Below are 25757 nucleotides of genomic sequence, written 5' to 3'. Positions count from 1 at the left end.
CTATGAGTCAAGTTAAATTTAAAGGAGAATTAAAGTTTTTTTTACACTGTATTCCCAAGTGCTTTCTTAAACCACGGTCTTATAGCCTTGTCCTGGTACATTCAATGATTTTTTTTTGCTAAAAAGTTAAATGACAAAAAATAATTCTGGTTCATCCTCTGCAAGATTCCAAGGGGACTGAAGAGACTGGGCCATTAATGAAAATCCAGTTGCTTTGGAGGCAAGAAGCCAAATGTTCACTAAGCAGATGGATACTTGAATTAGCAAATGGCAAGGAGACTGGGACTTATTGTGAGAGAAGCTGTCACAGCAGTTGTGTTATTGTATCTGATCGGGCTGATAGTGTAGTGACTGATAAATTAAATAATCTGGAGTGAACAACAAAAAACTCCAAATGTATCAGTCATCACTACAGACACACTTTTATATAATAGCTCCATTATCAACTAAGGACTTTGTTCTAGTAATCTTTCCCTACAACAATATTACTTGAAATTATGTAGTTTATGAATTCAAACAAGATAAAATATGGGAAGCTGGAGAATGATGACCTCAAAAGAACTGGACACCATAGAACTGGGGACCAAAGGCACGTCTGTGCTGAGGTGAATAAATCCATTACTTATAACCCTAAACTGACATTTACGGTGCAAGTACATTGTCTGTTTTACCCTGTTGCTCTCCTGTGTATATAATAAGACAAAAGTGTAGGACCAAATCATCTTTTAGTATAAACCAGTCTTAAACCAAACTTCACCAATTTACTGCTGCAGCAGACTTTGCCCACAGATAAAACTGTCCCTTAGATCTTAAAACAGAGAGCTGGCTTTGAGGTTACTGTTTATGTGGCCTAGTGTTGGTTCTTTGCACTTGGGTGATCTGGCCAACAGAAAGAATGGAGCACTGAGAATCAGTAGTGTGGACATATTTCTACCACTGAGCTGGGAATGAAACTCCTTAAACTGAATGTGAGCTTTGCTCATGGATATATGTCAGTCTATGAGCCACAGTATTTAAATATTAGGATTCACAAATATTTACGAACCAAGAAAGCAAGAGTGTAATTAGTAGAGGGTATTTTAATGCTATTTACTTTTTTAATTAAAAAAATATACAACTAAAAATCAATGCTCTCCTCTTCATTGGTTCCGTCTATAGCAAGGTATTATACAGGTTGATTGATTTCAAATACCATACTTAGAAAAAAAGAATGCAGAAGACTTCCATGCTATACAACGACTTTCATGTTAAAATAGTTTAGCTTAAAAATTGTTTTGAAGTTACATGTCATATAGATATTGAGAGGGGAGGAGGTTAACTGCAATGTGACTAGCTCCCCTGGAAGATTTTCCAAACAAAAAGGTAAAGCAGCTCATAATTGGAAGTTGTCATTTGTTTTCCTCTAAACCAATAATTAGAAAGTACAACATTTCTAACACAAAAAGTCTAATCTATTTTAGAAAAGAGCTAATGTTTGCTGCATATTTTTCATAGTACATTTAAATTATAGTTTTAATAAAATACATCTTTAGATCAAAGCTGAAAGAAGTCATCAGTAGTAGGCCAGTGTACTCCACATTTTTTGTTCTTCTAGATGATGGATGGCTTATGTTGTTCAGATTTCCACAGACAATCTCATTTAGTATTGTTTTTCCTCTTCTATTACATATAAACAGGAAAACTGGTAGACCAAACAAGAACAAAATCCTTGTGTCCAATCATGTGTTTAGATGTTCATCAGCTTAATGAGTTCATGCAGTCTTATATATAAGTCTAGAAATGGTAGTGCTGCTGATGAAAGGTGGGGTTTGTTTTACTTTTCTTTAAGATGACAGCATGAAATACAGCATGTTGTTTATATCTCAGGCAAAAGAGAAAGCAAAACTTGCTTGATGAACACTTGCAGAATTTTTTGAGCAATAAGCTAGATCCGGGTGAGTCATCATCCTTGAAACTCTGGTCTTTCTGGTCTTACAATCAGAGCAGAGAGAAAGGATTTACTAGGAAAGTTAGAAATGGATTTTATTTAAACTTGGTGGAAATTGTTTGAACTTTCCACTCTTGTAAACATCCACATAATGCCATGAAAAAGTTCATGAATATTGCATTTTTTTTCCAGTTATCTGTCTATACAAGTTTCTACTTGGATGAGGTTCCTAGAGGTAATGTAGCTCAGACACTCCGTGGTGCCCTCTCAAATTCATGGGTCCTCCTGTTCCTACCTTTTTTATTCTCTTGTAGGTGCTTCCACTTATTCGTATTCACCTGCGCATTGGCAGGCCTTTGCCGGCGCTGTTTGCGGTCTCTTTTCCAAACCTGCTCACAGAACTCATCCATTGTGTTGAGATTGGGGTGATTGATTAACTGCATGAAGTCTCTATACCAGATCTTTTGACTGGGCGTCATGCTATTGGTAGCGTCCTTGGTCTTGGAGGCATCACCATCTTCTTCTTTATGTAGCAGCTCTTCTAGGTGGTCAGTATCAATTACTTCCAGGGTTACTTTGAGCAAAGTTTGCATGAAGCCATGCTCCACAGCATGACAAAAATAAATACCAGAATCTCTCCGTTGAAGACTTCGTAGCAATAGGCCCTGTTCTGTCCGGATCATGCGATCATCCATTTTTATCTGTATTGGAAAAATAAGTGGTTATTTCAATATCTATCTTTCCTATATGTGCAAATTATATAACCATACTAGTACCTTAGTACTACTCCTTTCTGTGGGTAAAACCTAGCCAAAATCCCCAAAACCACATGAATAGAAAATCCCTTGCCAGTCATCTTTGTCTTGGAAAGCTCAAATACTCTGGAAAAATTACTGTGGCCTGCAAAGAGAGTTGGGGAGATTAAAAATTAATTCCTTAGTCCCTACTGCTGATGGATATGCTGGTACGATTACAGAAGATGAAAGGCTATAGCAGCAGAGTCAACATGGATGTGTATGACTATATCACTGTGGTCACGTTTACTTTTTAGTCAAGCTTAGATATATATGTGGGAAAGGTTCTCTGTCTTCCTATCGCTCCTTACTACAAAAGCCTTTATGCAGAGAAGTGATGTCTGCATGAGTGGAGAATTTACAAAGAAGCAGTAGGGATTAAAGCTGAAAGCTTTAAGTAAAAAATAAATTGTCTAAAATACTGTATATTATTTTTGTCTGAATAATTTAATGTCTTGGAATATAATTTCATTCTTTGAATGCACGTCACTGTAGCCAGAAAGGGCACAAACCTGTTTGTTGCTCTCTCCACCAGGATAAATTCTGAATAATTTACTAGTCATGTAAACAAAGCAAAGAGCAGAAGTATCTAAAGCTGTTAATGTAACTATGTATTTAATAAATGCTTCAAAACCAAAAAAAACCCAACAACAGAGTAGTTTGGGTATATTTACAAATAGTTCAATGCAACAAACAAGTTTTAATTTCCTATCTTGGTCTTAGTACCTTCCAGAGTAGATTATTCTCTTAAGATTTGTGTGACCTAGCTTGATAGTAACATGACTTGAGGACCATGGTGAGTAGTAACATAAGAATACTGGTGACAAGAGAAAGAGAAAAATAAAGTATCAGTTTAACATAATGCAAGCAGGGAAAGTCAGTGGTTTTGCATCTGTGAATATTGCTTTTGATGAAACAAATGCACAAGTTTTCATGCCTTAAATCCACTAAATTTCTCAGTTATTCATTCTGTCTTATCAGCAGGAAAGTCTTAGAGCATGCAGGATACAGGAAATGCTCCTGTTAGACTGCCTTTCAGTCAAAAAGTATAATTAAATGAATGCACTTAGCCTTTTTTTCTGAAGGAGTCTGAAGGTCTTTGCACTATTTAACTACAATGCTTTAGGTATCACTTAGATAGCATGCTAACTTTTTGTGTTTCTGAGATGTGTAATGGAAAACCATTGTGTTCTGCAGGATATGAATCTTTTCTCATGTCACACTCTGTAAAATCTCTTAGCTTATAGGACTTTATGGTGAGATTAAGAATATGGTGAAGAACCAGAGAAATTATAAGATACCAGAGAAATTCTGCTAAAGAAAAATTCAGAGAAGGACTCAGGTTCAAGTATATCTTCACAGAGAATACTAATTGCATCTCTTTATTTTTTCTGTTGTACCTCTTCTTTGCGATCATCATTTTGCTTCTGGAATTGCCAGTAGACTACAGCACGCTGAGATTTCGGACTGCACTCAAGAAAAGTGCTGCTATTCTCTACACCATAGATAATCTTTTCCTCCAGAGTCTGACCACTTGGGTTATCTGTAAAGAAAAAAAAATAAAATTACCAAGAAAGAAAAATCTCAATGGTGAAGTGAATTCGTTTGTTTAGAAATTAGGTTTCCTGAAGATGTTTAAAGATAAAAACCTTAAAAGAAAAATTTCCTTACATGTGTATGCCATTTGAAAAATCTCCATCAACATCTCTGTCTTTGGCAGGGTTTGGGGTTTGGTTTTTTAAAATATTTTTGTAGTTTAAATCGTAACAGCTGCTAACATCTCAATACGTGAAGTTAATGAATTTCATTGTGAAATTTTGTATAAAACTAATTAATATTCATCGAGGAAAACATCTAGGATATGACAAGAATTTTTAATAGCAAACTGTATGCAGTGAGAAAAGTCAGGGTGTAGTTGCAGAATGTCTGTAATGATGCCTCCTGGGCTCTATGATCATAATGCTTTAGAGCAAAGTAATAAAACATTAGGCTATTTAAAAGCAGTATAACATGTTTAGATTATATGGCACTGCAGTTTGCTGAAGCTGTTAATGACCAGGAATAATGTTTTTGAGGAAACAATCTTCAATTAATCATTTCCTCCCATACTGATATAATTTATGGAAATGTAATGAGGTTAATAAACCAGGCATTATAGGAGGGGAAAAAGAAAGTTAAATAAATTACTTCCTTTTGTAGCAACAATGTTTCAAGATATTCATCAACTTGCTGGAAATATCACATAGCTATAGGACTTACATGGCATTTGATTCTTCTCCAATACCGCAGAGGCTGTAAGGCATCATATTTCAACTCTCCACCTTAGCTCTTTAAAATGCTGTTATGGACTTAATGTGGCAGCAGTACAATAACACTGGAGAGTATATGGGGAGGAAGGGGTTGGTAAGCTATTCATTGCGGTGTTGATCTCATGGGGTTTCCTGTCTGTTTGCCATTGTCATTCTTTCTATTTTCCATTTTTGATCTTTAGCACTGGAAACCTTTAAGGAATTTCTTTTGTTATGTTTTAATAGAAAAATGTTATCTAATTAAAATTCTCCTCAATAAAACCTTTATCAAGTTTTGTTTGCTCTCACTGTGCCTTTATTACATTGGCTGTGTTGTGTAGCAAATACAGGCTGTTTGCTACATGACTGAGCCAAAGGTAAAAATACTGTTGAGCCCCTGGTTTACATTGATACAGAAATCATGTGTCTTTCCATAATGACTTGCAGTCCTGAGAGGGGATAGGAGATGGGACTGGGGGACAGAGTAGGAGCTGGTGCTTGCCCAGTTCTCAGTCAGGAAACATCTAATGGCCTATTAACACTAAACAAATTGGGAACGGGTTAGCTTGCTTTTCTCTGCTGGATTGTGAACCATTCCAGCAAGTAAGTGGGGTGCTATATAAACAAGTGAAACAACTTTTATGACTTCTCTCAGAAACCACATCCTTACGATAAATGTCAGTGCAGCTTTGGGCCAGGAAGATGAGGAGCCATGGAGGAATGGATTAAAAAGCAAAACAGAAAGAGAAGGGTAAGACAGATAGAAGAGAAAGTAGCCAAGGGTACCAGTGGTCATAGGTGCATAGGTGAAGTTGTGTCAATGAAACAGTGGAACTAAGAGATTAGTTGAATATAATTAAACATGACAAGACAAAGGTTGGAAATGGAAATGACTGGCTGATAACTCATCGGTGCAGAGTCAACACTGTGAATGGCTGACAGATGTCCTGAGTCTTCTGTTTCAAGTTAGGTAGTCTAATTTAGAAACAGAATTCACATGGTTGAGGAGGCAGCCAAAGATCCTAACATAGTCAACAAGAGGCAGATTGATCTGAACTGGGATCCACAACAGATAGCACATGTAGGGCTGCAGCATGACATAGTCAGTAGGAAATGTCCTCTTTTATAACCTGGGACACTCATGCTACTGCTGCCATGATGTGAAGCAGATGTACAGGCTTCCAAAATACAAGATGGAAACATGGGGATTTCCACCAAGGATGCCTGCTGTATTTCAATTCCATTCTCCCAGGTTCCATGAACTTTGAATCACAGTTGAGGAATGGCCCAACTTCAACAAAAGGAATCTGATAGTTTGGGTGCTTTTACTGGAAGTAGAGATCAATCTCCTAAACCTAAATGGCTATCAGTACAACTTGACTATATTTTCCTGAACACAGCATAGCCCAAGTGAATTATACAGGAGCAGAGTACTTACAACACTGGTCTCATTATATGCAAAGAGAGAATCTTTTAGATCCTAAATATCATTATGAAGGACAAAAATAGATATTTCTTTGGCAAAGGTCCTACTGTCCATGAGCACTAGCATATTTTTAAGAATATGGAGAAGTTTCTGATGGAAAACACAGGTTCCTAGGTTATCCTTAGTATCTAAGAAGCTAGTCACAAGTTTTCATGAAAGTAACCTTGAGGGTGGGTGATCTGATGCCATTCCTAATTTCTGAGTGTATTTTTGGATCTGGTCTGTGGCATTCTAGTGTGTTAGAGATCAGCATGGAAGGTGCCAGAAGCGCACTTTAAATTTCCTCACAGCTCCAGGAAATATATTGTGGGTTACAGTCATGCAATGAGAAGAGGAAGGATTTAAGAGATCGTTCAAATTCCATTTCCATGATTTAAGGGAGCAGAAGACAAGTCCAGAACTGTCTATAAAGTTCATGTAATACTGAGCACGTGGAGTGCAGGAAAGTAAGCAAAATGATGGAATAATCACAGGATCAGAGTGCAGCTCTGGGACTGAGAGAAAAGCTGAAAAGACTAGAAGGAAGAATGAAAGTCTAAGAAGTTCAGAAGAGCAGCTGGAAGAATTAGAAAACTATGGAAGTCCTAAAGTTGGTTATGAAATTGAACCCCAAATCCTGTCTGAGAGCTGTAATTCCCAAAGTGAACTGAACAGCAGTATCAGTTTACTAGCTTGATAAATATCCTTTAAATACATAATTTCTGACATAACCTAAGAAGTATGAAAGGCTAAGTACTTATACCAAGATTGCTTTGCAGATGAATGGATGTCACTATACAATTAAATTCTTTGAGTTTCCCATGGGGTAAATGACATAAAGATGCCTCTTGTTCTACAACTTCTTCAAAAAAAAACCCCAAAACCCAACAACACCAAAACTTGAGTAATTTCTTGATAGCACTAGTATGTTACACTTAAAAAAAAAAAAAAGTTATATATTCACTGACAGCAAGGTGATTATGCTCTTACTCTCTTAGATTTAGACATTACTGTCTGGCCAGACACCTGTACAGCTAAGGATCCTCAGCTCCCTCTAATGTTTGTGTGCAGTCCTTTTATACTACTTTTACATTTGCACAAAAGGGCAACTGAAGTAGCTACCTAAACCATATTAAAAGCATTATTGCTTTAGATTGATACCAAAGTCCGATTCTGCTGTGTCTTTAAAAATGAGATATACATTAAGAGATTGTTCTCTTTTTCTTGTTGTTTGTTTCTTTTGGTTCACATGGAGAATCAATTGGCAGATACTGTAAAGGAATGTGTAGACAAGGAGTAATTACTGGAACTTATTTTTGGCTATTGACAAACCCAATTCTTCATCTGTTGTCCAGGAAACTACTAGTCATAACTGAGGAGAAAACTCAACATAAGTTGGCATAGACAGTTTATGGGCCATGCAGCTTTCTGCACTATGCATGATTATGTGCAAATGACAAGGAAAATTTCATAGATTTACAACTGAGAATTAATTTAGGGAAAATTTCACTCAAACCTTGCCTCAAACATCTATTAAGTATTATTACAGTGCATCCTTGAAGACTAGGACCTAGAACTGTATTCCTTCATTATTTTTTGCAAGTTATTAATTCTTCTAATCATGCTGTCTTCATTTTACCATTAAGTGAAATTTTCAGTGATATCTGTCTCATACTTGCCCTGCTCGTTTTGACAAAGCTGTATTAAAGCTCCTTGTGATCAGGTGTATCGTATAATAGCTTTTTCCTGACCTTGAGTTCTCATGATTGCTGTCATGAAAAAACTATGCTGGATTACTCACGTCCCTTTGGACAGAAGATATCTCTTCAGAAAAATATGTTTACCAAATATGGGAAGACATAAAAGCCTAAGTGTTTTGAAATACTTTTCTTGTCTGTGAAGATAAAGAACAGACCTACAGCTGTATAAAGCACAGCTAGAAAGGGCAAGAGAAAGTTAAAAAAACTGGACATGTGGTAGCCCAGATCATTATTTCACTCATGAGTAATACGTCCATATAGCAAAAAGGTAAGACATGCTTTTGGTAGTAATAAAATCCATGTTTACTGTCTGGCAAAATTTTCCTAATGGGGAACTGAAAATGTCATCTCAGCCTTAATGTATGGATGGTTTCATCTGCACTATATAAGTATTTCTAGATATCATACCAGTGGAACTTATTATGATAGTGTACATTTGCAAACTAATCTGCATTGAACTAGTTGTTTGTTCATGTGTTCTCAAAATATAACAACTACGTCATGCACTTTTCCATCCTTTTTCCCTTCTGAGTATCTTACCCTGAGTCTGATGATCAAGAAGTAAAAAGAGAGGCTGTAGTAATGTTAGCTGCAAGTTTCAAATGATTAAAAAGTATGATAAAGTATTACTGCATCGTAGTGGAAGCAAATTATAGCTGACGCAGAAGTATGATTTTTGACTATTTATTATTCTTGCTATTACAAGGACACAAAGGACATGAGGGTTTTGAGGTATCTCCACTTTCAGCCACTTCTTTATTATTCCCAGGAATCTGTCCAGTGGTTTAGCCGTTATTAAAGATGTACCACAAACATGAGTAATATTTTTTTCCAGCAGAGGGAAGTATTGCCTAAGTGTTCCCTTCACTTAAGGAAAAACGGTATTTTTTTGTTTTCCAAATGAAGATCTTCTGAAGAGTTTGGCAACAAATCAATAACTGTGAGAAGCTTATTAGCCAAACAATTCAAGTTAAGAAGATCTGGTCAATACACTGTGAAAATGAAACAACCAACAAAAACCAAACCCAAAAGACGTCAAAGAATGCCTATGCTGAAAACACATGGAACAGGCTCAATACACAGAACATCCTTATTTTAAGGTCTGCTAGTGTGGCACCTACAACAAAACCATTCTGTAATTATCCAAGGTAGTTGGTTATGTGTTTGCTTGTTATTCCATGCAAACTATATAAAGCAATAGGTACATATTCATTGCTGCTTTGATGGAGATACGACTCTTTTCTGACATAATATGCCTAGCCTGGTAGTATGATATCAGGTAAGTGAAGCAGAAAAATTAAAACACTTGAATCTGTTAACTTGAGGGAAAAAATACCCAACAAACTGCTTTTAGTGTCTGATCCAGGCCATTGTAAGCAATCTAAATTGGGATAATGATGCATTATGTTCATCTTTCCCAGATGTTCAAAAGAATTCCACCAACAAATCATCATGTGCTTCCTACTCTTCTCATGCACAGCCTGTAAATTACATACAAATTAGTTGTATTTCAGTCATACCCAGGACTCACCATGATGCTGAAGGTCTGAGCAGTGGGTAAGTGGGTCTCCATTTCGGATGTCTTGTCGTCTCGTACGTCTGCAAATATATTTGAAAACCATTAGTGACCTTCTCAGCAGTCAGCATTCACATTTGCCATGGCCAAGTGGAATTTATATATAATGACATAGGTCACAAGTGCACCTAAACAACACAAGGGAGGAAATCATATTGTTACTACTGTATTTTATGCATCACCCTGGTTTGTACAATCACCTTACAGTTAAAGTCTTCAGAAACTGGTAAATACAGAATTCTTGCACCAAGCCTATGTGGTTCGTTTCAACTCTGTTGGCAATACTGGTCACAATTTCATTACTTGACTCAGGGATACAGGGACTGCTAAGGGATCAAAATCTAGACAGTACAGTTTAACATGCATCAAAAACCACGAAGATACAGCTTTACAGAATAAGCGTCATGGCATCTTTAAGCTAGAATGAAATATCAGGATGGACATCTTTGAAAAAATATCAAAGTGCTGTATTTTACTGCAATAAAGATTTTTGAATGGGTTCTAGCTTTTATTGCATGTCCATGTAACATAGTACATTCTTTCCCCCAGTTTGATTTTCAATGGTTCTTTTGGAAAACACATTTATTCTAGTGCTAAAAAAAAAAAGAAATAAAATGAAAATGTGGTATTTCACACAAGAAAGCTTTTTAATACAGTTTTATTTTGCATTTGTTTTTTCTCCCTCTGTCTGCTCCTATTTTTATTTAAATAGCTGTGACACGAATTTCAACTGAGCCAGAGAAAAGCGTTTGGTATAAAAAAGAAAAAGAAAAAAAAAAGAACAAGGCAAACAAAGATGTGTTTCAAGTGTGAGCACTTTACTTTAGGAATCAGAGAAAGCCTGAGGGCTTGCAAAATTAGAGGAGAACAAAGAGGATTAGGCTGCTGAACAATGGTGTGATTTCAGATTATGGCATCCAGCAACGGATATGCAAAAGTCAAGTAGCCTTGTAAAAAGCACTGTTGGTCACTCCCTTGTGACAACAGCCCGCATTTTTAAAAAGCCATTGTTCTGCAGTACAGAGAGCATCTCTCTTGCTAGCCCTGTTTGCAGACTCTCACTGCATCAGCACAGGCTGAGGTCTTACAGAGGCACCAGCAGCTGCAGAGCTGACTCTTCTTGGCTGACAGGTTTTAACCGGGTTGTTTGGGGTTGGGGTTTTTTTGTCCCCTGAAAACTATTGAAATGTTAAAACTGAAATTAGTTATGTGAAATGTGGCAAGAGTTGTGGATCTTTTCGGGAAAAAAAAACAACCAAACAAACCAACAAAACAACCCAAGCTCTTCAGAATTTGCTTTTTTTGTATCTTTCTGAATAAAAGATTCTTTTAAATTGTCCTAGGGAATTAGTGTGCTTTAACAAGAAGGAACCTTCTGTTGATTGATGTATGATTCAAAAAATAAAATGTACTAATCCTAATTTCAGATATCATCTTCATATTACTCATTACCAATGAATAAAAATACACCAAAACATAAGGAACCATAACATTTTGTTACTCCTTCCTAAATTTTGGAATGCAGCATATTTATAGGATACTATTTGTAGAAAAGAAGCTGTGGAAAGACTCATATTACTGTCAGTGGAGTTTGGATGGATGTTTAGTTAGGATTTTAGGAAAATATCGCACATATAACTATTGTATCAACACGAAGTTTTATGAAATATGAACCAGAACACATGTGCATGGGGTGAAGTTAAGTGGTCACACTACAGAAGCTCTGCACTGTCTTTTAGACTTGTAAAATGCACAAAGAAAGAAAAGTAAATTGAAATCATGGCTCATAAAAGATCCTTTTTAAGAAAGTAGGAGGGAAAAAAAAGCAAACCAAACAGAAACAAAACCCCAAAACCAACTATTAGCAAAGCATCTGTGCGATTGCCTGAGGACTCAACTTTCCCAATATTTCTGGAGCCTAAAATTACTAGGATTCACCATTAGGAAAATGTTGAGATTTAAACTGTTTCCAGCAATGTTGATTTTATCATAGAAGCATTTAAGGCTGGCTTCAGGCACTGGGTGCAGTGGGTACCAGGTTAACAGGATCCTCTAACCCAGTATCACAGACTTTTACTCTGCTGCTGCTGCGGAGGGAAAATTGGAGGAAAGTAGTGGGAGACAGGAGTTTTTTCTGAATGCACTGGCAGGATCCCAGTCTTCCAGGACTTACTTTTTCTTTCATAGTGGCCTCAAGAAGAGTAAATTCTGCATCTACCTGTGCAACCCAGTTTAGCCCTAGTAATCCTGCTCCTTAATCCTTCTAAGAGTTCCCAGTCCCTTTATGCCTGATGACAACAGTTTGGAGAGTTGAAGAGAGGAATAAGGAAAAGACAAAGAGCACTATTGCTTTCATCAGTGTGAGCAGATGAATGACAGAATGATGTGATGTGTGGGTCTTGAGATGGGCTGTGAGTACCAATAGGTGCTAGTGAATGCTGAGAAAGGATGAGTTCAGGGATAACGATTAGTGGGGATATGGCAGAAAGAGCAGTTCAGTGATTCCTGACCTTCCAGTCTCCCTCGACTCAGAGGCAGTACTCAGCCACACTGACTTCTAACCCCTGAAACTTTCAGATCAAATCAATCTCTTCAGGTCTCCTTGAAAACCTCACTGTTCCCCCTCGTCTCTTTCCTTCTCCTACATAGAAACTGCTGTGATCCTACCGCAAATTTGAATTTAGCCCACGCAGCTGAGAAAATTTGACCAGCTCTTCTTTTGGGATGGATTCAGTTTCTCCTTTTTAATTCTTTTCTAAAGAATTTCACAAAAAGCCCCGCTTGTCTCAGATTAACTTTGTTTCCTGGTGCAAAAATAGAACCTCATGTTCCATAGTCAGCTTTTTCTTTTGTCATCAGTATTTGTTTAGGATATGTTGTAATGCAAACCTTGAAATTTTAATTCCCTCCATCTGAAAAATCTGTGACACAAATGCTACTTCCCACCATTTACCACATTTCATCTCCTGCAACAGCCAGTCCAAATCTGGAATTTGGAGTCCTGACATTCTCTAAGAATTACTTGCTACCATTAGTTATATGTAAACCTTTAGGTATATAAACCCTTGGATTCCTTATTTCTTTATATGTGCAAGATGGGTGGCAAATTCAATTTAAAGTGAGCACTTTTTTTTTTTTTATCACTGTAGCCATTGTTCTTATTTGCAAGAGAGTATCTACTCAGTTATTCCCAATTTCTGATTCAGTTGATAAGAGCTGTTCAGTAACTTGTTTATATACTTCAAGAAAAAGAATTTTAGAGATAAAGGCAGACAAAGAAAATATTGTTGTAAATATTCAGATCAGGAAACTAGGACTTGTACATTTTTTATAAAAATGATATATCCACTTGTAGAGTCTGTTTTGCCTTCACCTCTGCATTGCAAAGCCTGTAGCATCAGAGCACATTGAATGAAAAATAGTGATTTTTTTTTTTCTGATCTGGTAATGTTTAGACACATACAAGTTATGCATTTGAATAAAAACAATAATTCTATATATCACTGAAAAGTAACTTTCCATTCACATCCAAACACTTTATAAATATTTCCTTTGAATTAGAATTAATGAAAATGCCTGATAATTTACTTGGGCAGGTAGTACTTTAACATCAAGCCCCCTCCTCATGTTGGAGAGAATGAATTTTTTTTCCTTTTGCTCTTTATTACTGAACAGAAAGTTGTGAATCCGTTTGAAAGACAACTCTTTCCTGAATGTTTTTTTACAGTGGCTTTTTAAGCCAACCCAAGAAGTAGCAGTGTTCACTTTAAATCAACCAAGACTTCATATTGCTTGTAACTGCAACAATTCTGTTTTCTTTGGAAGAGAAAGGGCTCCAGTTAACCATCCCATGAAAAATCTCCAAAGCCCTCTGGTCATATTGAGACCATCAGTTAAAACAAATAGGAAACCAAGCAGACATCTGAAACTGTCCCTACCTCTTAGCAGTGGGGAAGTAACGTGAGCAAGATGAACCATCCCAGGCACAGTAAGGGTCTCTTGCAAGGCAACACTCAGCACATGCTTTTCCATACACATCGCAGCGGTGTAAAGGAAGCTGTGAAACTCCAGTGGCTGAGCCAATGTAGAGCTGTTGCTGTTTTAAAAGTTAAATAAAATACAAAACAAAATTGAAAAACTGTAAATGATGAGATTTTAGCTAAGAAAGCAAGAAAAAGTTATATAGTAATATGTTAGTAATAGAACAAAGGATCATGATCCTGATGTAAACTAAAGGAATCAGAAATGTCCTCAGGATAAAAAAAAAAATCAAATAGGACAACCTTTTTTTCATCTGAAGCTCTCAGTATTTCCTCTAAACAGTAAGAAAAATTAAAGTACTCTTCCTTTTTTTCCTTTTCTATTCAGATCCCTGCACTACAATATGTGACAGAACACAAAGGAGAATATGTTTTTACATTTAAAGAAAAATAACTTTAATGTAGAATGCCTATACACTACCTTGATTTGTGTAAGGTGGAGGGAAGCATAAAGTAAATTATTTCAGACTGATGCTAAGATATTTCACTTTGGAAGTGCTTCCATGCACACACATCTTTGCATGTCTGCTAATTCTGATGCTTCATACTGTTTTCTACTCTAATTGAAACATATCATTAACGAGGGGAGATGGCTTACATTTTTTCTATAAAAAAACAGTGTTGAGTCGAACATGCTGTTCAAATGAAGACAGAAGCCATGAAGTAAAGAAAAAAAAAAAAGATGCAAACAAAATGAGTGACAACAGAATATCTCATCTCTCTTAATTTCCTCTCTGACATCAAATTCATGTGGTCTATTAGGGAAGTTGGTCTCTAGAGGGACATAGGGAAACTGAACTACTGCTGCCATGTGAACATCCAGAGATATTTCAACTTAGCATTAATTCACAAAGAAAACAAGTGTGAGTGCAGTAAGTAAATACAATTCCCTTTGAGATGAAAAACTGGAGGGAAACAAAATAAATAGATAAACAAAAATTCAGTGGCATAATCCATTTAGAAACACTGTCAGTTTGCTATCAAAAGCTTAAACTTTGTCACCCAGCACCCATGGTGAAGCAATTAATGTGTCTTTTTAAGGTCTCACTCCAAGCAATCCCACCAAGAAAATACAAATTTGCATTCATTTTTCTTTCTTAAAAAAACACAAGGATGGTGTGAAAAACAGTATTTCAAGAAATGACATGAAAATTCTTCATTCCCTACATTGTGGTGTCCCAGAGGTACCATTTCCAGGATAGTCACAGATGGAAGGTGGCTGAGGTCACCTACCAACTGGAAATGATGAGCACTGGTTACCCGGAGACAACAAAACAAAAGACACTCATGAAAGGTGCTGCTTTAACTTCTTTCAGAGACAGCAACTTGGCAGTTTATACAGACATATTAATTGTAACAGAAACATCCCGTGCATTTGTGTAAACATCAGTATTTTCTCAAGGAAGATATGACACGGAAAGCATCCAAAGGAAAAATCATGGGTAAACCAAAAACTAAACCCTTTCTAAGCAGTCATTCTGTGCCCATTTTGCCCACATTCTCTGGCCAAAAATCTCTGGCCACACAGAGCTCAACACAGAGCCTTAGCTGTGTATACCAGTCCCCACTTAGCGTCGTACCACTGAGAAGCAGATGGCAGGCAGCAGGCGTGATAAGCTGATTCTTTCTAACTTAAGTCACTTTGATTCTTTCTAACTTAAGTCAATTAACAAAGTGCCCAGTTTAGGAGTATGTTCTGCAGTAAAGAGCATCAATTCAAATCTTATGTGACCTAACCATTCCTCAAGGGATGTCTTTTCTCTTTACTGATTATGGAGGCAACATAGGTCAAATTAGAGCTTCAGTTAAGTATCTTAAATGTCCAGATGGTATTGATCTGAGTCCTATGTAATTGGGGCATTAATATCTAGATAAGCATGTAGCAATGTGTGGTGCAACTAGTATAAAAAATCAACCCAGAGAATGCACATGGGAAAATAAAGAAGAATGGTGTAATGGTTTCCTATACACTTCTGTAACCAATTTAATTTTGTCACACCCCCCCCTCCAATTTCTAATATATGTCTTTAGAATTAAAGAATGATGAGAAACATGTAACAACAACCAAACAAGGCACCAAAAAGTGAGGCCAAAATAGGGTTACTTAAAGACTCAATTCCTCGTAGATAAGTTCATAAAGTTCAGTTAGTGAATTACAGCATGTGTTTCAGGTGCAGCACAGCCTGAAGGCTGCTGCCCTGTTTGCTGCTCTTCTGATCATGGTTTTAGACTCCAGCTGGTGATCATTATTTTGGACACTAATAATATATAAATCCAGGCAGCATGAAATGCAGAAAATAGTTATAGAATGATTTGCATCAATGGTCTGACCTTACTTTGTCATACACAGTCCAACTGCCTTTTGGGCAAAGAGTCTCTCCCAAGAGGTTGTTAATTTAATAAATCAAGTGATTATCAGATCAAACCAGAAGCAGGGGAAAAAAGAAAGTTTTCCTCTAGAAATTCTTGAAGATGTATCAGAATTCCAGAAAAGCTGAAGAGATTAAAGTTTTAAATAAACTAATGTTTTGGGATCCCCCAGAGTGATGCCCAAAATGTAGTCTTTCGCTAGAAGTCAGAAAAAGACATAACATTGAATTTTTTCATTTGTAATTAAAAAAACCCAAAGACAACCACAACCCCAAACCAAAACCAAACCAAAACCAAAATGAAGCCAACAAAAAACCCCAAAACAACCCCTCCCCCCAAAACATAAAAAAACCCAACAAACAAAACTTGGGCAGAAGTTTAAAGAAACTTTAGGGATCATGAGGTTCAAATCCCATTTAACTTTATGTATGGAAAAGCAGCTGATGTTGAATAGTTCAGGGGACTATTTTTGAGGTGGTCTGTTACATATGCTCACTATGGACAGAAATGGCAATGTCTGAGTAAAATTCTGTAGTTTGTGAACAGTACTATAGAGGTAGTCTCTAAGGTATTCTGAAGGTCTCTGTCTTGCTGTCAATTGACCATTTTATGGAGGAGAATCAAAAGGCCTTCACAGAAGTTCACCAGACAAGGAGGCGGCCTGTATCAGCCACTGATTTCCTTGGGTTTTTTCCCATCTTACCAAAAATTCAATGGCTTTTTGAAAGAAAGAATAACAAACTTGACCCTGATAAAAAAGATGAGAGCTTGCTCCACAAAAATCACCTTTGATTGAAAGCCAGGTCTTACTTCTTGGCCTACTTCCACATTTTTAAATCAACAGAAAAATTATGGAGTCCCACCTGACAGGCTCAGGGCCATGTGGTAGCCAGGGGCTCCCTGCAAGCCTGGCTCCCACAGAATTGTGAATTCAGCTGTGAGGTGTTACAGTGGCTTTAGAGTACTGTCTTCTGAAGGTTTGCTAGCCATGTATGAGTTGTTTAAGTGATAAGGTTACACAGGCCTAGGGCTCTGAAAACAATTAGGAGGAATAGGTTGCTTCAGTGAAAAAACATAAATTCAATTTCTGTGAATTAAAGACAGCAGAGTTGAGAAAGACTGTATCAAGGCTTAGTCGTGCACACAGAAGCTAGATTTCCTTAATCAAAGTCACTCCTGCTTAAAGGCCAAATTAATACTCCTAGAGAGGGACATGGCAGCCTTAGAGCTCTACACAATTTAAAACTCCTTAAGTCTTTGTAGATTTTTGGTGTTCAGGAAGAAGAGTCATTTGTAAAGTATCACTGACACAATGGCAAATGAGGTAGCTTTGAACGATCAGAGTAGTAAAACATTCAAAAAATAAGAAGAAACTCCCTATGCCATGGTTTTATAGTTGGATGAAAGAATTGTTAGTGAAAAAATAAATGAAGTGATTGTTTTAAAGTTATTCAATAAGACATGCTGGTTTTACTGTTTACATTTCATGCTCCTGCTTTCTACAATGCATAGAATTATCACGCTGTTTATGTGAAAAACGCCCTGCTTATCAGAACACAATGAGTAAAGTGTTTGAGTTATAAAACTGCAGTATTTTTACATCATAAATATAAAATGGAAACATGTTGCCATGTACTCATTTGATACAGAGATACAGTGCCAAAAGCTTGTCAGACTGTATCATGATTCTGTCATTTTTAGCCTGAGGCTGGTTGATTTTTCATGAGCTTAACTCTGCCTGAATAACTTGTGTTTTATGCTCTTTTTTAGCTTTAGACAATTTTAGCAGCATAAATTTGTTTTCAAAGGATTCAGGGAAAATTGTAACCTCTCCTGAATAACTAAAGATGCTTTGAAGAAGAAGTTGTACGAAAATGCATGGTCCGTTATCAAATATGATTGGCTGCTTTAAGGGATTGTACTTATAAAAATAATCCAAAGCAGAGCATTTTGGTATGATGTGAACATGTATACAACTTGACAGGTTTGTTTTTAAATATCTCAGTGTTCAATAGGGCATTTTTTCATCCTGCCTTTTTTGTTGTTTTAGGTGGTAAAGTATGTTAGAGTGTCCCCAAACAAAATGTTTTCTGTCAAATACACAAATGTTTTAAGACAACTTTGCTAAATACAGTGAAATCTGAGTTAAATATGAATTATTTCAAACATGCTATCAGGCTCTGTCCATTACAGAATGAATTCAATCTGTGTTTAACAATATATAGAGTGAGGTAGATCAATTAACTAAATCTTATTTATAACACACACAATTTTTAGCACACCCAGTCCTGGAAATAATACAGAATCTCCCCTTTACTGACAGTGACATTAAATGAAAAATGAAGGAGTGTGAACAAGTTGCTTGTATTTACTGAAATGAGGTCCAAATCAACACAAATATGATAAAGAAAAATAATAAAAAGGTTTATTAATTTAATTTTGACATTAAATTTTATGTCTTAGACAACTGAGACAGGAAATTACTTTTGCTGGGATTCATCTACCTAATTCCAGGCAGAACTGGAAGATACAGCTCTAATATACACTTCACTCCTAGACTGCAACCCAGTATTCTTTGCACAATTACATAATTCATCAGCTGCTTCACAAAGAGATCTAATAATAATTGCCCATAATTGCTCAGAAATACAGGAATCACCTTTACTGTAAATCAGACAAAACTTTGCCTCAAGCCACCAAGTCCATTTCATTTGAGTTATGGTCTGGCTTACAACGAAGTAAGAAGCTAGTTATTAGTACATTCAACAGAAAGTAGGAAATATAAATTCTGGAGTCTGGATCCGATATCCTAAACATGCCATTGCATGAGAATGTCATGGAAAATTTGGACTAAGTCAGATTTGCCCTTTGTGTTAAAGCTGGGTGCTGCACACCTAGGAATGGAATGGGCATTGGACAGAAAGATGGGAGAATGTTCCAGGTTTTGCTCCCATTACCTGCATTTTCTACTAGACTATTTCTACAGAGGCTAGATCTACTCCCATTAAAGCAAAGGACCAAGTCTGAACAATCCTTTTGAACAGTTTCTCTGTCATGAGAACTTCCCATAATGTAGATTTTTTTTTCTTGAGAGCCTCCAGACAGCTCCTTAGTTTGTGTTTAGTTTCCACCTTACCAGTAAGTAACACAAACTAGGCTTTTCTCTTTTTCTTTCTCCTTCGCATGTCACATTTTCCTGAGAAACTACTGGTGTTTACAGAAAGGGATGGGATGCTGCCGCTGTAATTAATATGTCTCTACTGACTGCCAAGTTACTGTTTCTAAAAGACAGAGACCAATAAATATTTAAAAGTGATTTAAAGTTTGTGCACATAATACCTGTTTTGTGGATATCTTCATTGCTGAAATAACAGTGGGTTCCTAGGGAAGAAAAGAGTTAAAATATACATTGAGTTCTATAAACATAAAAGTTCTGCTAGAATGCTATTTGCCCAACCCAGAAACTTTGAAATTAAACTAGACACTCCTCAGTAACAGTGCTTCTTATTGTCTTTTGCAGTGGATTATTTTCTAGCTATAAGCAAATTAGAATATATGTTCATATCTGGGCACAACTTTGATTGCTATGTTGATTGTAGATAGATAATTTTCCATGATTCTTAAAGTTTTATTGTGATTACTTTGTTATTAGTTTCACATCTTGAAATTAAGTTTGGACTTAAAATTAAAGCTACATTCAAAGAACCTCCCAAGAAACATGAAAATAATGATGTCTGTATCCAAGTATGTAGTTACTACATCAAAGATTATATTGCTGAAATAAGCAACACCCTTTACATATATCAAGGGGGATTCCTGCAAAATCTTATTCATAAGAACAAACTTTAATTGCAAGCATAATCTTGTTGGCAGCACCACACTATTCAGTTACAAAGAAGTTACTCGTATTTGCAAAACAAAGAACTGAAACTGGGAATAACTTTTTTGCACCTGAAATGCCCACTATTTAATCAGCCTGGTGGGTTGCTGGGAGAGTTACTGCTCTCCTAGTTGTCTACTCTTAATTATACTTATCTGCAGCAAACAGATGTAAAACCAATATTTACTTTCTTACATGAGAGACTGTAGGAAATATTTAACGGAACGTTTATATCTGATTAAAAGGCTATTAGACTTCATAGGCTCAGACGCTTGAATGGATTTAATCCTGAGAGCACAAATAGCATCATTAGGTTACAAAGTGTGCAAATCAGTTCTGTATGAACTTTATTCCATCTAAACATTTACTACTGATCTATGCAGCATGGTTATGTACATGCATAAAGTCTTTATTAAGCTTTTACATGTGTGTAATTTTCAACTTGCTCATCCTGAGAGAATTTGATATGGGTAGGTGCATACTGAGCATGTGGACCTGCCTTTACTAAGGAGTTAATAGACATTATATTAGAAAGAATCAATTAATTGTAACATTTGAATGAAAATTGAACTCATTCATTTGTTTGCTCAGCTCTTCAGAGAAATATTGCACAAAAGGGTTTAAAAGAGGCATTAGCCATCAATGTAACAGGTATGGAAGATTTTCAATTTGTTGGAACTATAGATGAAAAGCATTGTATTCAGCACATTGAAGTTTAAGCATCAAAATACATTATGTTGTATGTAGACTCTTTAGTAACTAAAGAAAATTTACATTTTGTTAAGGTACATTTAAAATCTGCTGCAAATTCCCTATTGAAAGATCCATATCTTACGCATAACAATTCTGCTTATTCCACTGAAGTACATTAATACCCTCTTTAAGGCTTAAATATATGCCAAAGGAGATAAATGAGCTTTCAAGTAAATCAGAACAGCAAAATCCTTTTGTACAATGAATAAATATACATGCAAAGTAAAATCTCAGATTTGAATTCGCTATTAACCACGCTACTTCTCCAAAGCCCTTCTGAAATAAAACTTTCACTCCATTTATTTTCCTTCTTTCACTTTTATATTTCTCTGATCTCCTTTAGCTTGGCACTTCTACTTGATTTAGGGAAGAGACTCATGCATTATCAACAATTGCCAAATTACCCTGCATTAATGTAATGACTTTTGCGAGTATAAAAAAGAGAAAAAGCTGGGAGACACAAATTACTTGTCTCATTTTCTTCTTGTAGTTTCTACTTTATTTCTCTGCTTAGAAGAAAAAAAAAAAAAAAGAAACCCCACCACATTTCCGCCCTCATAAACGACTTGGATTGCAGAAACAGGGATAGCCATTTTTTCAGTGGTACTTTGCTCTCAAAATAGTGGTTTCTGTGCAAAACTGGTACCAGTAAGGGCAAGATTGCCCATAAGAAGAAAAAAAAAACCTGCAAATAATAGTAAAAAGATATACAAGCTCTGTTTAGATATTTTGTGTCTGTTCAGACACCAAAGATAAAGAGATTGTAGCTGGGTACGATGAGGATATGGAAGCTGTGGCAGGTTTTGAGCACAGCCTATTTGGGGTGCTCTGAGCATGCAAGCATCATCTTCATGCTGTCAGATTAACCTCACTATCCCAGCTAAGCAGAAACCTCCTGAAAGCTTGGAGCCTGTGAAATGGCGCCGTAAAACAGACCTGGCAAAAAGAATAACGCGGGGAATGTAAATGATTCGTTGTTGTGTACAAAGTATGAAACATCCCTGGGTTCTGTCTGGAAAGTGTTTGAAAGATTTACTCAGCCTCAATTTGCAGGAGTGCCTATGGGATACCTTAATTTTTAGGGTGGCTCAGGAAAAATGGAAGAGATGGATTTTCACATTAAAACAGTAAATATTAGGAGGTGTTTATGGTGTCCTGTGTCAAACCATGATAAAGAGACTCTAAGACTCTAAAGTCCCCTTTGAAAACATAAACACTTTCTTTGTTTCTCAGATTATTAGGCTTAATAACTCTGTGCAGATCACTGTTTGTCCTAAAGTCTCTATTCTAGTTCCATTATGCTGATAGCCCAAATACTGTTAAGAGTTGACGCAACTATAAAATTCATGTATTGCATATCACTGTGGGAGAAAACAGACACAGACAGGCATTATTCCCAGACTTGCACAGATACGTAATTAACTACAGCATGTAATAGCTGTAAGATTCAGAGATACTAATTTCTTTTTAAACCACAAAACAACAGCCCAGAATGCCACTTCTTTTATCATTAACCTCCAGCTAGCACTGAAAGTTTCAAGGTTTATTTTGACTAGTGTCTGGGTCTCTAAATGACAAGCTAATTAGAGGGGTATGCCAGGCTATTCCTTGGCTAGACTGCAAGAAGTTTAGTTTGCAGCTGTCCACGGAGAAATCTACAACCTGACACTTGAAATTTAGCTGCACTTACCCGAAAGACTGTCATTTCTTCCAGCAAGACTTCCTCTAATTCATGCCAAGTCTCCTTAGGAATTGAAACCACTTTAAGAACTGTTCCAATATCTTGAAAGGGGGAAAAAAAAAAAGAAAAAGAAAAGTTTTCAGGTACTTAAGATGCATACTTCAGTTTCAGAGCAGCCAAAATTAGCCAAAATGTAGTGTGTGATGGTTTCATATATAATGCTTGTGAAGCAATGTATCTCTGAGCATTCACATTTCAAAATACTGGCCGCTATTTAAAATAAGCCAGAAAACCACCAGATTTCCATAGGACATTTCACTGAGGTCTTTCAATTATCAAAACACAGCAAAGAAGATAAACACTGCTGTAGTTATTAAAGAATGGAAAGGACTGAAATACTGTTTAAGTGACAGTATAAAATGACAGATGTTTCAGTCATTTAATTGAGAAAGGAAATGCACTAAATTTACTCAGGCATGTTTTATTGTCCATTTTGAATATGATGTTTGTCATTCTTAAAATGCATGTGAAGATGCTGTCAGAAGGCTTGGTATGGATATGAAAACATCTGGACAAATTTTGTTAGACAGATGAAGCTGTTAGATCTCTTAAGTAGACGCGATCTTCCCTGTGTCAAACAAAGTACCTAAGATGTATAAGCCCCTTAAGGCATCTGTATTTCTATGTCTGTGAGATGCTGGTCTTCACTGAGGGGTAAAAAGCAATACAACTTGTATCTTCTGTTTAGAAATGGGCGCGTGCCAGCATTTTAATACTATATTCATTTACATTCTTGGAGTTTTGCAACTGGCTTTAACATGAACAAGGCCTGTGCTGGAAATACCAGAGCTACAGCCTTTGGTTTTGTGGATATGGTGGAGACTTCAGACCATATCTGTTTTACAGCTTCTGCACCTGTGTTTTGTTTGCTTGTTTCCATGAACAGAATCTTCAGGGAACAGGAACAACAACAGAAGAATAATTTCTAGGCTGGTACCTATCACTGCAGACTCTGAAATGGAAACACTGTGGATGTGACTTTTCTTCTTAATCAGCCAAGTGTAGTGCCATGTTAATATATCATAGGACTGACAACTACTTCCCTGAGGACTTTGCCTGTTGCACATTCTATATCAATAAAAGTTTTGGAAAATATAAGGCATTTTAAATGGATAAAAGTCTCAGAGTAACACAACTATAACAGTCAACATTGTTAAAACAACAATTAACGAACAGTTACACAAAATTGGAACATACTTTGTTAGTATGTATGTTTCTGTGTGTTAGTTGAAACTTCTGATTAAAAAGATGACAATTCATCACTTCTATATTGAAAATATGTATAAAGTTGAAACAAATTGATGATGTAGGTTGAAAGGTTTTTATAAGATAATTATCTTTAAAGCTACTGATTTCTAGAGAAAACTCTGGAAATTTAACTTCTTTACATTAATTTGGATTAAAATATTCTAGAAATTCTAGAATACACTGTAGAAATAAGATTTTAATTTTCCCATTTGCCCCCCTTTAAGCAGATGTTGGTTTATAAGCACATAATTTTGTAAGTTTAGAGAAAAAAGAGGGTTATTTTTCCCCAAAATGTCTACATCACTCTTTTCTTTCATTAGTGACAAATTCATAGATTATTTTCTAAAGAGAAAAAACAGTTCTTTCTTAAAACATCATCAGCAAAGCAAAGTACAGCTTTCTTTTTATTTAGGTAGCTACATGTACAAACTAAGCTAGTAAAATATACTAGATGTGTTGGTTTGGAAGTGGCTTACTATGGTTACTGCTACTAATTGAATATATTTAATTCAAGAAATATTGAGAAAAAGACAGAACAAATGCAATATAAACTTTAAAACAAGAAGAAAAAAATCTGCATCTCTAGAACAGAGTAACTCAAAACAACAGATAATTTAACATTGGTTATATTTATAATTCAATGGATGAATTCATTTCCGTAATTATCCTGATAATTTGATGACTGTGGCTTTGAGGAAAACACATTGTAGGGGTAAAAAAGAAAAAAAAAAAAAGATAACTCTGATCTAATAAATATAACAGTGCAGCAACGTGTCATTAACTGTGCTGTGTTAGACTATGGCCGTGGTCAGCCACCATCCCAATGCCAAATTCTAGAAATATTGGGGAATATTTGATAAAACAGCACGAGGAAAACTGGAGCTTGAGTGGGCAATAAGCACACATGAGTTTCCCACACAATGTGTTTTTCATTTAAAGCTCTGACTTTTAAGTGGATTCTGCAAGAATTGCAGTTGCTTGATGCTCAAGAAAGCCTCTGAGGTCAAAGATACACTGTGTTAATCACTGTGGTGACTCTGGTCAGGCCACAGGTACCAAAGTGGGGCTTTATCTGAGTTCTAGATCAAGTTTTACAGACTACTATTTCAAACAATTTCACACAAATGGAATCAGGCTTCTCCTTCAGGATCAATAGGCTCTGCGCAGTAAGATAAGATTACTGCTATTAATTTGCTTTACTGACAGATGTACCTTGACTGTGCCAAATGATCCCAAACATAAGACACTCAGGATATGCATTAAGTGCATATCTTAAACCCTGTTTTTTTCTGATATAATTTCAAGCAGGCTGATATGATTTTATTTCCATTGTGAAACACACTGGTACAATCACAGTGGGAAAGAAATTGCTCAGCTAAAGATTTCACCCACAGGAAAGGAAAATGTGACTACACTGGATGGCTATTAATTATGCTGTGTTCAGTTATTCAATGAAAAGGAAAAAAAAAAAAAGTATTTCCTCAACATCTTGAAGTTCAGCAGCATGTGGGAATAATGCTGATTGCTACAAGGGCAATGGGAAACTACAGATAAATGTACCTAATCTGATGGGGCAGACCTGCACAGAAAAATTCAGTCATGTCCCATGGAGCTTAATTCTGGCTTTGTTGTAAGTTCAGATCATCATGTGGGAAACTGGACTCTGACTACAATCCTTAATCTGCTCCCCAGCTTGTTCTTTGTTTGGGGAAGATGTAATACATGCTGACTGTGTATCTGTTTCTTGTTCCTTTGACTCTGACCAGCCAGTTCAATGCCTCTTTCTGTCAGAAGTCAGGCAGGACTTCAGTTCTGCCTCTTTTCTTTCCCGCCTGAATGGAAGACACCCTTTTCTCATGATGAGAACTCCAATGAGGATAGTGAGCTCAGAGGATCACGGAGCATCTTCTGTGCC

The 25757-nt window shown here is 36.3% G+C and overlaps 1 protein-coding gene across 1 annotated transcript in view; it reads right to left on the bottom strand.

Moving 5' to 3' along the window:
* Positions 1–2172: 2172 nt before the first annotated feature.
* The window catches only part of SEMA3A (semaphorin 3A), a gene marked incomplete at both ends in the record, with an annotated part of 169519 nt that continues 145934 nt past the window's right edge, over positions 2173–25757 (bottom strand). Inside the window, 6 exons of the mRNA XM_084268648.1 lie at positions 2173–2628; positions 4122–4264; positions 9766–9833; positions 13749–13906; positions 19560–19601; positions 22544–22635. Of these exons, the coding sequence (XP_084124774.1) occupies positions 2173–2628; positions 4122–4264; positions 9766–9833; positions 13749–13906; positions 19560–19601; positions 22544–22635 (959 nt within the window). The remainder of the gene's footprint in view (positions 2629–4121; positions 4265–9765; positions 9834–13748; positions 13907–19559; positions 19602–22543; positions 22636–25757) is intronic.

Source organism: Gallinula chloropus (assembly GCF_964237585.1).
Source record: "Gallinula chloropus genome assembly, chromosome: 1".
Lineage (NCBI taxonomy): Eukaryota > Metazoa > Chordata > Aves > Gruiformes > Rallidae > Gallinula > Gallinula chloropus.
The sequence above is the reverse complement of the archived record's forward strand: the minus strand, read 5'-3'. Positions and strand labels throughout refer to the sequence as shown.